This window comes from Gopherus flavomarginatus, chromosome 12 (genome assembly GCF_025201925.1).
Source record: "Gopherus flavomarginatus isolate rGopFla2 chromosome 12, rGopFla2.mat.asm, whole genome shotgun sequence".
Lineage (NCBI taxonomy): Eukaryota > Metazoa > Chordata > Testudines > Testudinidae > Gopherus > Gopherus flavomarginatus.
This window is the reverse complement of record NC_066628.1, coordinates 26,914,854-26,929,287: the sequence shown is the minus strand read 5'-3', so window position 1 is coordinate 26,929,287 and position 14,434 is coordinate 26,914,854. Positions and strand designations below refer to the sequence as shown.

Genomic DNA, 14,434 nt, shown 5'->3' with positions numbered 1-14,434 from the left:
CATAGACGTCAGTGAGACAACTCATTAATAAGCACTACAGATGGTTGTAGAGTTTTCAGGGTCAGGCTCTTGTACTGCACTATTTGAGAAATAATGTATGATCATCTAATTGCAAACTGTCTCGTAATGATACATACACGGGGCAGAGTAGCTGTTGCATGATTGTTCTTACCTTTGACATTTCCTGATATTCTGAGTGCTTCACCATGTAGCCTTAAAGTTCTAGTAACTTATGTTTTAGCCTAGAACAATAATTCCTTCCTTTCCCAACAGATCCTACAGCACTCTGGAAAATTGGCAAGCTACTTGCACAGCATACACAGGAATCACTTCACACACCCCTCCAATGCAGCCAAATGGGTGAAATACAGCTATTGTAGGCACAGAGAGTGGATGGCTTGGGGGATTAGTAATGAAGCTACAGACATTTTCATGTCTAGGTCACTGGTTCAAATCTATCTGACAGCAGTTCAGTGGTGTATGTGAAATGAGTTTGGTGAGTCTGTTCCATGCCTCGTCAAATATACACATCACAGAGGACATGACTACAATATACAGTATGCTGCCCCTGCAGAGATGCCAAGGGCTGAAAGAACCTAACATCTCCCTCAAAGCAGGGGGGGAAGGCAGACTGTTGGGTGGTTGGGGTCTCAAGAAGCTTGCAGTACTGCTGCTTTTGCTTTTAGCTATGGTATGGACAGAGGACATTAGCAGCCAAGACCATCAGCCTAGCATCTTTCAAGAACACTGAATGTACTGAGGTCTTTGTCTGGACAGCTCCTGGTTCAGAAAGCTTTTCACATAGAACACTGCCACACGGCACACGGCTGGTCGTCTCCATCTGGAACACTCTACAAAGCAGATGAACAGTGGGGACTCGGAAATTAGCTTTTCTCCAGTTTGAAACCTTGGCATCTCCCTTGACTCAGAAGCCACCTCCTCTGCCCATATCTTCCTTCAACAATGCTGCCTCTACTCCACATTTGCAGAACCCTCATCCATAGCGCCCATCCCCTTTCAATACTAGAACATTCTTCTCAATGGGTCCTCAATTTCTCCTAGCTCCAGCATGCACAGAATGCTGCAATGGGCCCTCCCACACCTAGAAGAAAGCTGTGCCACCACATCACATACAATAGCATTGACTTCCTTTCATTTCAGGATCCAGCCTAAAATTACCATTCTTGTTTTTAAGACCTTTTCTGGATTCTCCCCAGTTACACAGTGTTCTCTCCAGTCATCTAGTACTGGCCTCTCCCTCTTCCCCTGCACAATCGCATCAAGGCTAGTGCAACAGCCTCCTCCTCTACAACTCCTGCCATCCCTATATCTCTCTGCCTCTGGCCCTCCACTACACTTCAAACTTCAGTTCAAAACATCTCTTCTCTCCCTTGCCATTACCTCCTCTGCTGTTATTTATCACTTACCACTGTAAAGCACTTGAGAATATAGTTTATATGGAAGATGCTATTATAACAATAAACTGAAATGAATGTCAAGACCAAGAAATCACACCGCTCAGTCTTTTCCAAGTACATTCTGACTGGGAAGAGAGGAGGAGGAGACAGACAGCAGGCCCAGAGACGAGAAAGAGTTCCAGTTATACAGGAGAACTCTTTCAAACAGACACAAGAATTACAAGAAAACCCAAGAAGACAGCATGATATCCTCAACTAATGCACCTTTGTGGAGTGCTGAGGAAGACCTGATGGTGGAACTAGTAAGAGGTCCCATACAAAAGTGCTGGAGACTGAAGATAGGTGATCCAAATAGGGGAAAAGCATATGTTGCATCCAGCACTGCTGTGGGCTCTGAGTGGGTCTGGCCAGAAAGAGATGGTATTGTTTAGCCAACGTTCACTAGGGACATTCCACCACAGCCCAGTGACCCTGGTTAACTGGCTAAGGAGCAAACATTTAGCAATGTAACAAGAACACAAAAAACTGTTGGAATAAGCTGCAGAATCTTGAGTGATCAGCAGCACCTCCCCAAGAGCATGTGAAGGTTGTACAAAAACACTGCCAACTAACACACAGACCACAAGTACAACATGCTGCAGCCTCTCCCCTAGAGAAAATCCTCCAAAGCTCAAGAGTAATAGAGAGCAAGGAACAAATAAATCCAATACAAGCCTTGTGGATAGAAGGGAAGTGGTAGGCCTGGTATATCTTGACTTTAGTGAGGCTTTTGCTACTGTGTCATATGACCTACACATAAATAAACTAGGGAAATTTAGCCCAGATAGAGCTACGATAAAATGGATGCATAACTGGTTGGAAAACCATTCCCAGAGAGTAGCTATCAGTGGTTCACAGTCAAGCTAGAAGGGTATAACGAGTGGAGTCCTGCAGGGACTGATCCTGGGTCTGGTTCTGTTCAATATCTTCACCAATTATTTAGATAATGGCATAGAGAGTACACTTATAAAGTTTGCGGATGATACCAAGTTGGGAGGGATTGCAAATACTTTGGAGGATAGGATTAAAATTTAAAATGATCTGGAAAAACTGGAGAAATGGTCTGAAGTAAACAGGATGAAATTCAATATGGACAAATGCAAAGTACTCCACTTATGAAGAAACAATCAGTTGCACACATACAAAATGGGAAATGACTGCCCAGGAAGGAGTGCTGCGGAAAGGGATCTGCGGGTCATAGTGGATCACAAGCTAAACATAAGCCAACAGTGTAACACTGTTGCAAAAAAAACTGAACATTATTCTGGGAGGTATTAGCAGGAGTGTTGTAAGCAAGACATGAGAAGTGATTCTTCTGCTCTACTCCATACTGATTAGGCCTCAACTGGAGTGTTATGTCCAGTTCTGGACGCCACATTTCAGGAAAGATGTGAACAAATTGGATAAAGTCCAAAGAAGAGTAACAAAAATGATTAAAGGTCTAGAAAATAAGACCTATGAGGAGAGATTGAAAAAACTTAGTTTGTTTAGTCTGGAGAAGAGAAGACTAGGGGGTGGGGTGGGGGGACACGATAACAGTTTTCAAATACATAGAAGTTTTTTACAAGTCAGAGGGAGAAAAATTGTTCTCGTTAACCTCTGATGACAGGACAAGAAGCAATGGGCTTAAACTGCAGCAAGGGAGATTTAGGCTGGACATTAGGAAAGATGTCAGGGTAGTTAAAGAAATTGCCACAGGAGGTTGTGGAATCTCCATCACTGGAGTTTTTTAAGAATAGGTTTGACAAAAAACAATCAGGATTGGTCTAGTTATTACTAGGGCTGTCAATTAATCGCAGTTAACTCACTTGATTAACACAAAAAAATTAATCGCGATTTATCACAGTTTTAACCGCACTGTTAAACAATAGAATAGCAATTGAAATTTATTAAATAGTTTTGGATTTTTTTCTACATTTTCAGATATATTGATTTCAATTACAACACAGAATACAAAGTGTACAGTGCTCACTTTATATTATTATTTTTATTACAAATATTTGCACTGTAAAAATGATAAACAAAAAATAGTATTTTTCAATTCACTTCATTCAAGTATTGTAGTGCAATCTTTTTATTGTGAAAGTGCAACTTACAAATGTATATTTTTTGTTACATAACTGCATTCAAAACCAAAACAAAGTAAAACTTTAGAGCCCACAAGTCCACTCTGTTCTACTGCTTGTTCAGTCAATCTCTAAGAGAAATACGTTTACATTTACGGGAGATAATGATGCCTGCTTCTTATTTATAATGTCACTTGAAAGTGAGAAAAGGCATTCGAATGGCATTTTTGTAGCTGGCATTGCAAGGTATTTACATGCCAGATACAACTTTTAGATAATGTTTTCACCTCTTAGCTCAGAGAGCCGAGAAGTGATTCATATGCTCCTTCATGCTTCGGTCACCGTTCTAGAGGACATGCTTCCATGCTGACGATGCTCGTTAAAAAAGTAATACATTAATTAAATTTATGACTGAATTCCATGGAGGAAAACTGTATGTTTCCTGCTGTTTTACCCGCATTCTGCCATATATTTCATATTATAGCAGTCTCAGATGATAAGACAGCACATGTTGTTTATTTTAACACTTTCACTGCAGTGCTGACAAAATGCAAAGTAGGTACCAATGTGAGATTTCTAAAGATAGTTATAGCACTCGACCCAAGGTTTAAGAATCTGAAGTGCCTTCCAAAATCTGAGAGGGACTAAGTGTGAAGTATGCTGTCAGAAGTCTTAAAAGAGCAACACTCTGATGTGGAAACTACAGAACCTGAACCACCAAAAAGGAAAATCAACCTTCTGCTGGTGGCATCTGACTCAGATGATGAAAATGAGCAATGTACTAACAGATAAAACACAAAATGGGGAACTAGTTGGTCTCTGTTACAGACCCCAAATCACACAAGGGAACAGGATGACTGGCTCCTGATGCACCTATCTATAATGGGTAAGAAAAAAGCTGCGAGATTTTGAGCGACATATGCTGGATGTCTCATGCTGTCAATATTAAAACATTCTTAGAATTTCTAAATATAGATGACAGTTTCCTAACTCAAAAACTGTTGTATCCAACATGGGGGAATTCTATATTAGATCTCATCTTGACAAATAAAGAGAAACTGATCACAGAACTAAAAATTAATGCTAATTTAGATACAAGATCTCATGATCTGATCACATTTATAATGTGCAATCAGAATAATGTCCAGATGAGCGATATATACCCTTGATACTTTAAAAAGCCAATTTCACAACACTGAAAAAAATTGTGAGCCAAATCAGCTGGGAGGAAGAAATTATATTAGAAAAATGTGAATGGTGTTTGGGAATTGTTTAAGAGCACCTTATTAAGTACCCAAAAGCCACAATTTCACAATTGAGGAAGAAAGCTCTTACTGCTTAAAAAAGAAAAATGTAACAAATGGAATAACAGGGAAATGGGTAATAATAACTATAAATCAGATGATAGGAACTGTGGAAAGTTGATAAGGGAAGCAATGGCAAATCTCTGGCCAGCAGAATTAAGGACAATAAGAAGGCATTTTTAAAGTACATTAGGAAAAAAAATCCTGATAATAGTATTGGTCCATTACTAGAATTATCATTAATAATGAAGGAAAGGCAGAAGTGTTCAATAAATATTTCTGTTCTGTATTTGGTGTAAAAACAGATGATGTAGCCATATCACATGATAACATTCTTTTCATTACACCAGTATCTCAGGAGGATGTTAACCAGCAGATACTAAAGTTAAACATTTTTAAATCAGCAGGTCCAGATAACTTGCATCCAAGAGTTTTAAAAGAGCTGGATGAGGACCTTGCTGACAGTTAATGTTGATTTTAAATAAGTCTTGGAAAACCAGAGAAGTTCCAGAAGACTGAAAGAAATGTAATGTTGTGCCAATATTTTAAAAAGGAAGTACTTCTTTACACAATGCCAGAGGATGAAAATGGGTGGGGTGTTAGGATATAGATATTCAGGCCATTTGCAAAAGCCTATACTTTAAGAATCTAGGTGTATTCTTATCACTAAGCAAGTTACAGAGGTATAAAAGAAAGAATCAAAATCACTGTCTGCCAGTATAAGGGCCTTCTCTTACTGTGACAGTCTGAGGCCTTGTTCTTAGGCGAAGCCTTTGGCTAAGCAGCAGAGGCCAGCCATAAATTGGGAAATGTATGGTCACATCCTTACATTCCAAACTAGTCACATTGAAATAAGGTGCTATTGGGCTGTTAGGAATACAATCCTGTCCTGATATTCCTATCACCTCCAGAGAAAGGGAAGAGCCTAGAAGATGTAAAAGGAAACTTAGTTTGAAAGCATCCTGTCTGGCAAGAACTCACTTATCAATAGCTGGGACATGAAATCCTCATTTCTGTATTGTTCTATCACTGTAGTCTCCACTTCCCTATTGTTCGTCTGTATAAGCAGCAAAGAATCCTGTGGCACCTTACAGACTAACAGACGTTTTGGAGCATGAGCTTTCATGCATCTGATGAAGTGGGTATTCACCCACGAAAGCTCATGCTCCAAAACGTCTGTTAGTCTATAAGGTGCCACAAGATTCTTTGCTGCTTTTACATATCCAGACTAACACGGCTACCCGTCTGATATTTGTCTGTATAGTCTCTGTCTCGTTCTGTAATTGTTTCTGTCTGCTGTATAATTAATTTTGCTGGGTCTAAACCAGTTAAGGTGGTGGGATATAATTGGTTAAATAATCATTTTACAATATGTTAGGATTGGTTAGTTACATTTCAGTAAAAATGATTGGTTAAGGCAGTGGTCTCCAAAATGGGGGGCGCAAAAGGATCCTTGGGGGTGTGCGGCAGGAGGAACACTTTTTTTTTTTTGCTTCGTCAGGCGGGAGTCCAAGCGGCTTTTTTGTTGTTGTTGTTGTTGCTTCGGCAGTTCGGGTGGGATTCCGAGCTGCTTTTTTTTTTTTGCTTCGGCGAGGCAGGGGGTGAGTGCTCAAAAAATTTTTACTGATCGGGTACACGATCAAAAAAGTTTGGAGACCACTGGGTTAAGGTATAGCTAAGCAGAACTCAAGATTTACTATATAGTCTGCAGTCAATCAGGAAATAAGGGGGGGAATGGCAACAGAGAATGGGGGTGGGGGAATTAGAATCATGTTTCGCTAAGTGGGGGGAATGGGAACAGGGACACAGGCAAGGCTCTGTGGTGTCAGAGCTGGGAAGGGGACACTGAGGAAGGAAACTGGAATCATGCTCGCTGGAAGTTCACCCCCATAAACATCGAATTGTTTGCACCTTCAGACTTTGGGTATTGTTGCTCTATGTTCATGTGAGAAGGACCAGGGGAGTGAGAGGGTGAAGGAATAAGCCCCCTAACAGTAATGGTCTCAAGTTGCAGTGGGGGAGGTTTAGGTTGGATATTAGGAAAAAATTTTTCACTAAGAGGGTGGTGAAACATTGGAATGGGTTACCTAGGGAGGTGGTGGAATCTCCTTCCTTAAAGGTTTTTAAGGTCAGACTTGACGAAGCCCTGGCTGAGATTATTTAGTTGGGGACTGGTTCTGCTTTGAGCAGGGGGTTGGGCTAGATGACCTCCTGAGGTCCTTTCCAACCCTGATATTCTATGATTCTATGATGTTGTGAATGTCAAGACTGTAACAGGGTTCAAAAAAGAACTAGATAAATTAATGGATATTAGCCAGGATGGGCAGGGATAGTGTCCCTAGACTCTGTTTGCCAGAAGCTGGGAATGGGCGACAGGGGATGAATCACTTGATGATTACCTGTTCTGTTCATTCCCTCTGGGGCACCTGGCACTGGCCATTGTCGGAACACAGGATACTGGGCTAAATAGACTTTTGGTCTGACCCAGTATGGCCGTTCTTATGTTCCTATATAATAACATAGATAATTATAGGCCTGTCAGTCTGACATTGATCCCAGACAAGATCATAGAGCTGCTGAAACAGTACTCGATTACTAGAGAATTAAAGAAGGACAACATAACTAATGTCAGTCAATGGGTTTACAAGTTTGGTTGATAAAGATAATAATGTTAATGTCATATTTGACTTGGTACCGCATGACATTTTGATAAAAAAATAGAAAGATATAAAATTAACATGAAACACGATAAATTGATTTAAAGCTGGCTAACTGACAAGCCTCAAAATGTTACTATAAATGGGAAATAATCATCCAACAGGTATGTTTCTAGTGTGGTTCTGCAGAACTGGTTCTTGGCCCAACACAATTTAATATTTTTTTAAAAAATGAAAGAAATGAAAGAAAACATAAAATCATCGAGGATAAAATTTGCAGATGACACAAAAATTGGGGGAGTGGTAAGTAACGAAAAAGGCAGGTCATTGATACAGAGCGATTTGGATCACTAGCACTAAACTGGGCACAAGCAAACAATATGTATTTTATTACAGCCAAATGTAAATATATACATCTAGGAATAACAAATATAAGCTACACTTACCAGGCTGCGGAACTCTAGCCTGGGAAGCTGAGAGCCTGAAAGAGACCTGGGGGATTCTGGTGGATAATCAGCTAATACAATGCTGTGGCCAAATGGGCTAATGCAGTCCCTGAATGTAAAAACAGTGGAATCTCAAATAGAAGTGCAGAGGTTATTTTATCTCTGTATTTGGCACTGGTGCGACTTCTGCTGGAATATTCTGTCCCATGCTGCTATCCACAATTCAAGGATGATGATAAATTGGGATTTCAGAGAAGAGCCATTAGATTGACGAAAAGATTAGAAACACGCCTTATAGTGACTCAAAGAACTCAATCTATTTAGTTTAACAAAGAGAAGATTAAGGGATGACTTGATTACAGTTTATAAGTACTTATCGGGAACAAATATTTAATAATGAGTTCTTCAATCCTGCACCAAAGGGTATAACATGAGCTAATGGCTGGACGATGCGCTAGACAAATCAAGAGGGAGGCTTATGGATAGAGAGCTCACCTTCCTAACTGCTTGCAATTCTAGGAATTTGTTCTGATGAGCTTCCTGGGACAACCACTGACCTGGAATTGAGTGGGGCCTACCAGGGCTCCCTCAGTGGTGCAGAAGATAATTGGTTTCCTGATTCTAGAAAGCTCTCTTCTAAGAAGGAAAAATGGAGAAGCCCACGGTGCATGTTTTTGTTTACTATGGTATTTCTCTTATTTTTCCCCTTCCCCCTCTCTTCCAGTTACCCACTTGGGGTGCTACTTTTTTCTTTTGATCAAGGTACACAAAGGCATCATACTGAAGGTTTGAACGAACTGCCTCAGAAATGGTAGAACAACACCCCATTCCGCCCCTCCAATGTACTAAGCTTCCCAGCCTCACAATTTTAAAGACTGCTGCTTCTGCAGCTACTGCATTGCTACAGTCCCAGGCTCTGCCGTGCCCCTTGGAGAGACATGGGAACACATTTATATTTTTTATTTACTTTTAAACATATATATGCAGAGGATCATAAGGAGAAAAGAGGGAAGCAGAGCTGGGCATGAGCACTCATGCTGAAGTCCTTTGCACATGCAGTAATGCTCTGTGAGCTTTAAAGCCTTGCTGAAGTGTTTTTACACCTGTGCAACAAAATGGTGCACTATCCTCCCTTAATGCTGACATTTCAGTGTAGAATCACAGCCTTTTGGATTATCCATTGAAACTGGCAGGCTGATGGTGTCAGCAACTAAACAGCCTCAGCAGTAATACTTACATGAAAGCTGCTTCCAGGCTCAATAAAATAGTTGGCTAAGCCAAACTAGCATGCATGAAAGGAAACTAAAAAAAGAAAAAAATAATAGTACCTCTGCCTGCAGATACCAGCTATTTTGGTGGGTACTGGCACATGCAGGCTGGCAGGACAGGCTAGGCTGCTCTGCTGCTTTGGTAAGAAAAGCAGCAGGTGTGGCTACCTAAGGAAGGCCAAACAGAAAACAGGAGCTCTGCTGACACTGATGGGCTAGCAGTATGGGCTAGACCACTTTGCTGCATCCCGCGAAAAAGAAGACTCAGAGAAAGCAGTGGTAAAATGGAAGACTGAGGTAGGCTAAACTTGAGACAGCTGGGGAACAGTGGGCTTACTGGCACCAGGAGGCTAGTAGTATTGGCTGCACCACTCCGCTGACTCTCTGAGGAAAAGTCAGTGAAAGAAGTGGAAAATGGAAGGCAAGGCCTTGCTGCACAAATGACCTGTCTGAGGGAAGCTGAGAGGAGAACAGGCTCAGTGCTCAAACCCCATAGTGCCCAAATGTAAAAAACAGGGAGTAAATATGGGGAAGCTGAGCCACTGGAGTAGGGAAACTCGGTTTGTTTGTTCATTTTTTTTAAACTGTGGTTTGTTTCTAGCCTGTAGGAGTCAGACCTGGCCTGGAGGTCAGAGAGATCCACTGAGGGGACGGGGGTTCAAAATAGCTACCATAATCAGAACTGGCTATGGCCCTTCCTGAAACAAGTGGGGCAAAAATACATGGTTACCATGTCAGCCTGAAAGGGATGGGGGGACTGGGTCCTGCGCCATGGATTTTTCCTGCCCCTCTAACGACCAGCCTCCCACAGACTTTAAGGTCAGAAGGGACCATCATGATCATCTAGTCTGACCCACTGCAAATTGCAGGCCACCCACCCACTCCTGTAATAGACAACTCAACTCTGGCTGAGTTATTGAAGACCTCAAATCACGGTTTAAAGACTTAAAGTCACAGAGAATCCACCATTTACAGACACATTCCTGGGAACTTGATTTCACTCCAGTCAGAACAGAAGACAACAGCCATAGGTCTCTGGCTTGTTACTTCCAAAATGTTATGTTCTGCTGCTGAATGACCAGCCCGCACAGCTGAAAGCTTGTCTGCTACATCACTGCTGTTGGAATCGATGCTTCACCTTGGCCTGAAACACCAAGCAGCTAGGAACAACTGTCTTGGAGAGTCTGCAAAGCCAGCTCCTGCTGCTGAATTTCACTCTCTGCTGCCTGCCACTCTGCTGTAAAGTGGGGCAGGTGACACATTACTGTGTGGCTGGGCAAGTGCAGGAGTTCTTTAATCTTAGCTGGGCCTGCTGCACAGCCATGAGTTTTCTTTAAATACCAGTTTCCTGTTTTCAAAAATCCTCTTCCCGCCCAGGGGGGCACCAAGCAGAGGGAGAAAAACCAAAATACAGTGGGGAAGGCTCCTGCCAGCAGACAGAAAGTAGAGAGGCTTAGAGAACCACACTGCCTGCTTCTTCATGCAGAGGCAAGACACTGGGAGTTGGAATGGAGTCAGTTGTTGGTGGCACACTGTGAGCTAGAGAGAGAGGAGCCTCTCTCTGTGCAAGGAAGGAGGAGGGATAACCCAGTGGTGACCCATCATGGAGCACCAGGCGCCCATGAGGGATGACAACAGTGTCAAGAGACTGACCCACCTACCGGACTGCCCAAAAAGCAACAGTCTCAGAAATCAGAGAAAGCCGTGTCCAGTGCCTGCTCCAGTAGCTAGCTCAGGATCGGCTTTGTGGGGAAAGCTAATCCTAAACAACTTCAACATCAAGGCTTCTTGCCTTGAGGAATGTGGCACAGCCCACCAGCTGAGCCCAATGGTAAAGAGTGCCTCACAGCACTCTTCAGTGGCTCCTTCCACCTCCCACTCACTGGGCTTGGTGAGGCTGGGAGTGCTGCAGCAACAGCAAGCTCTGTCCCTGAGTCTGAAAAGGTGCCAGGCATCATTCTGCTATGCCAATCCCAACAACTCCAAAAGGCGTAACTGACCACCCGACTGCTGGAAGGATGGTGCTATGTTGCTGGGGAAGTAAGAGGAAAGAAGTGATGCTGGAGACTCCAAGAGCATTATAGTTGTTCCCAGGGGCAGCACATACACAAATCTCGGGCAACGGGGTCTTATCCGCCTCTCTATCATACAGAATAGCTGCTAGCAAGAGGGTTGCAACATGTCCCCAAACTGGCTCCAACCAGTACATGAACCCACTGGGAATTAACATGTCCAGACCCACTTAGACAATGTTTGGAGAGAGAGACCACTAAAGAGAGTGACACGTACATCTAGGTAGTTTGGGCTCAGAGCTCACTTCTACTCTTCCAATGAAGCTAGTGGAGCATGTGTCACTATTCTGTACCTGTAACTTGATTTAAGAGGCGGATATCATTAACTGTTACACAGCAAAAGCAAAGAAGAGAGAATTCATCACTTTCAGAGTGAAACAACATCCACTGCCCATCTCACCCCGAACTGGACCATCAAGTGAATAATCAAAAATCCCCAACAACGTGCAGTTTTAAAGCAAAGATGAAGATTATTTTGTTACATAAGAGCTAGGAAAACAAGATTTAAAAAAAAAGAAAAAAAGCATGAGTTTGGTGCTGGTGTAAAGTATCAAATGGACAGCGCTGGAGGCTGGTATCTTCTATGTTTCCAGAACTGGGTCAGCAGAAGAGGCACTCCATGCTTCCACATCATGGTGAGAGCGAGAGAGCAGTATGCTCTCTAAACACATGCTCACTCATTTCCTGCCCTCTCTAGTGAGGCTGTCAATTGCTGCAGCATGGATACATGTCCAGTTGGAACCAGTCTTTACTCACTAACTCATTTCACAAAGGACACCAAGCTGCCATTGGATGTTCACTTGTGCTTACTACCAACCTAGGCTGGATATGAACCAGTGATTAGCAGGTGAAAGGCCTCATATCCCATTACCAGTCTCCAGAGCCATCCAATCCCCTGCAGCAGTTGCTTCCTGAGAGGCAGAGTCAGTTTTTTAAAGTGCACAAGCAAGATATCAGACCTTCACAATTCACTTGACAGATATGCCCATTAAACACAGTGTTTTCAGCACAAGTACCCTTTATACTAGAGATAAACAGAACAGAACAGTAGACGGTGACAGACGGATGAACATTAATTCTCCATCACGTTCCATCCATAATGAACTGAAGTACAAACACAATTATGGGCATCACCTACTTTAACTGCCATAATTTGCCCACTTGGTTTGTGGACCATTTTGTTGACAGAACCATAAGCTCCTCGTCCAATTTCTCCAAGGTCTTTCAAGTCCTCTGCAGTAAAATCCCAATGTTGTTCAGGGGAAATCTTCAATTTTCCTGATGATTCAATGCTGTGTGTTCTCAGTCTCTCTCTGTCAAAAATATTGGGAAGCAATTTTTCCACATTTTAAATAGTTTGTAACTTTCTCTTTTCAGTAGCACTTGATTAAACATTGAAAGAGAGGGGTTCACATAGGCTATAGCAACAATGTGATTCCAGGGAGGATTCTAGTTGGGGATGCAGGGTTGAGGGAGAATGTAATATCAACAAAGAAATACATTTGGTCACAGCTTCAATTAGCTATATGTCTTAACTGCAGCCTAAGGCTTAATATGTGTCTCCGAAGAGATTCATTCTAATTACTCTCATTTACATAGTTATTTTCTATTGTGCATAAAAATACATCAGGCTTGTAGCAGGACTTGGTATAGCATGCAGAACCAAGATTCTTTAGAGCACTCCTAGTGCCCATGTGTACAAAGCTATGCATGTTACCTCCCCTGCAGCAATGCACTTGCTGGTCACTACCTGTCCTACTTGTATTGCTCATGTTGAACAGAAATCAAACTAAATCTCCTGTTTGTATTAGCAGGTTTATGAAGAGCATGTTGATCTTAATGGAAAACTGTAACTTATTTCAAATAATGCATAATCACTTCATCTAGTTGAAAAAAGGCACTGAAGAGCCATTTTTAATATAAACTATAATGCAGATTGACTATTACTCAAGAAACCAGAAGCTGCCAGACCAAATGTTTCTTGACAAAGTGCCTGAGCCCAGAGTCCTCGGGCACAGAGAGCTCCCATAGCCCTCAATATGAATTTGTCTGTCTAAGAAATGCAGGATGGTGCCCATAGTTTGTGACAGAAGCTACAGAATTCCACAGTTGTTTTAAGGCGCTTCCTATTACCTGTTGCAAATGTTGTTGTTAACATTGATTTAATAGAAAACGTCTGTGTATTTTCTACACTTTATTCCTAGTAAATAACAGTGTTTACCTTAAAACAATTGCAAAAGTCTACAGTGTTTCTCATGCATTCATCTGCTGACAAACACTTCCTTGGTTATAAGCTATGCCAAGAGACTGGGCTTCCTGCTTTAAAGTCACATTAATCAAAAGGTCGCTCACACCAGAATCCTTCAGTGTTATGGAGCCATTATATCAGATAGGCACTTGTGAAAGCCAAGGAAATTCTGTCAGACTAATCACCTGAATATTGACCAATTCATTCGAGCAGTTGATCAAGCAGCTGAAATTCCAGGATTTGGTAAAATGAGCAATAATGAGGAATAGACTTTTGATCCAATGCTCCAAGTTTCTCAAGTTAACTAGCCAAAGGAATAAACATACTACAGTGTATTCCATGCTGATAAATACAATAGAACATCTGTCAGTCAGCTGCTGTACATGACACATGCTTTGATATTACTATGGGCCCAAATATGAACTCCTTGGGTATATCTACACAGTTTATGGGAGCAAGTCTTGAAGCTCGGGTTGACAGACTTATGTTAGTGGGCTCATGCTAGCATGCAAAAAATTGCAAAATGAACATTCCGACTTGGGTTGGCGCATGGGCTCTGAAGCCTAGGGACAGAGGTTGGCTTCAGAGCCTGAATTCCAGGCCAGGTCTGAACATCAAAGTCAAGTCTACACAGCTATTTTAAACATGCTGGCCCAAGCCCCACTAGTGCAAGTGTCTGTTGACTCAGGCTGAGAGATATGCTCCCAGCAGCCTGTGTAGGTCTACCCCTTCGGGCTTCATTGGAAGTTTGGTCTTTGTGGGCAGCAAGGTCAGGCCCAAAGTACCCATTTACTGGAACAACAAAGGCTTAAATGACCTCATCTGCTGAGTTCTAGCTTCTTTATGAAACTGGTGTTGCATTTCTTGGTCCTTGAACCATTCCATGGACCCAATGGAAGAAGAATCTCACTGAACA

General features: G+C 42.1%; 1 protein-coding gene across 7 annotated transcripts in view; it reads right to left on the bottom strand.

Annotated features, from left to right (window-relative positions):
• The window catches only part of MAP2K4 (mitogen-activated protein kinase kinase 4), a 190,511-nt gene that overhangs the window by 59,779 nt on the left and 116,298 nt on the right, over positions 1 to 14,434 (bottom strand). For all 7 annotated transcript variants that reach the window (XM_050919363.1, XM_050919367.1, XM_050919365.1 and 4 more), the window contains one exon: positions 12,409 to 12,583. In XM_050919363.1, coding sequence (XP_050775320.1) covers positions 12,409 to 12,583 — 175 coding nt within the window. The remainder of the gene's footprint in view (positions 1 to 12,408; positions 12,584 to 14,434) is intronic.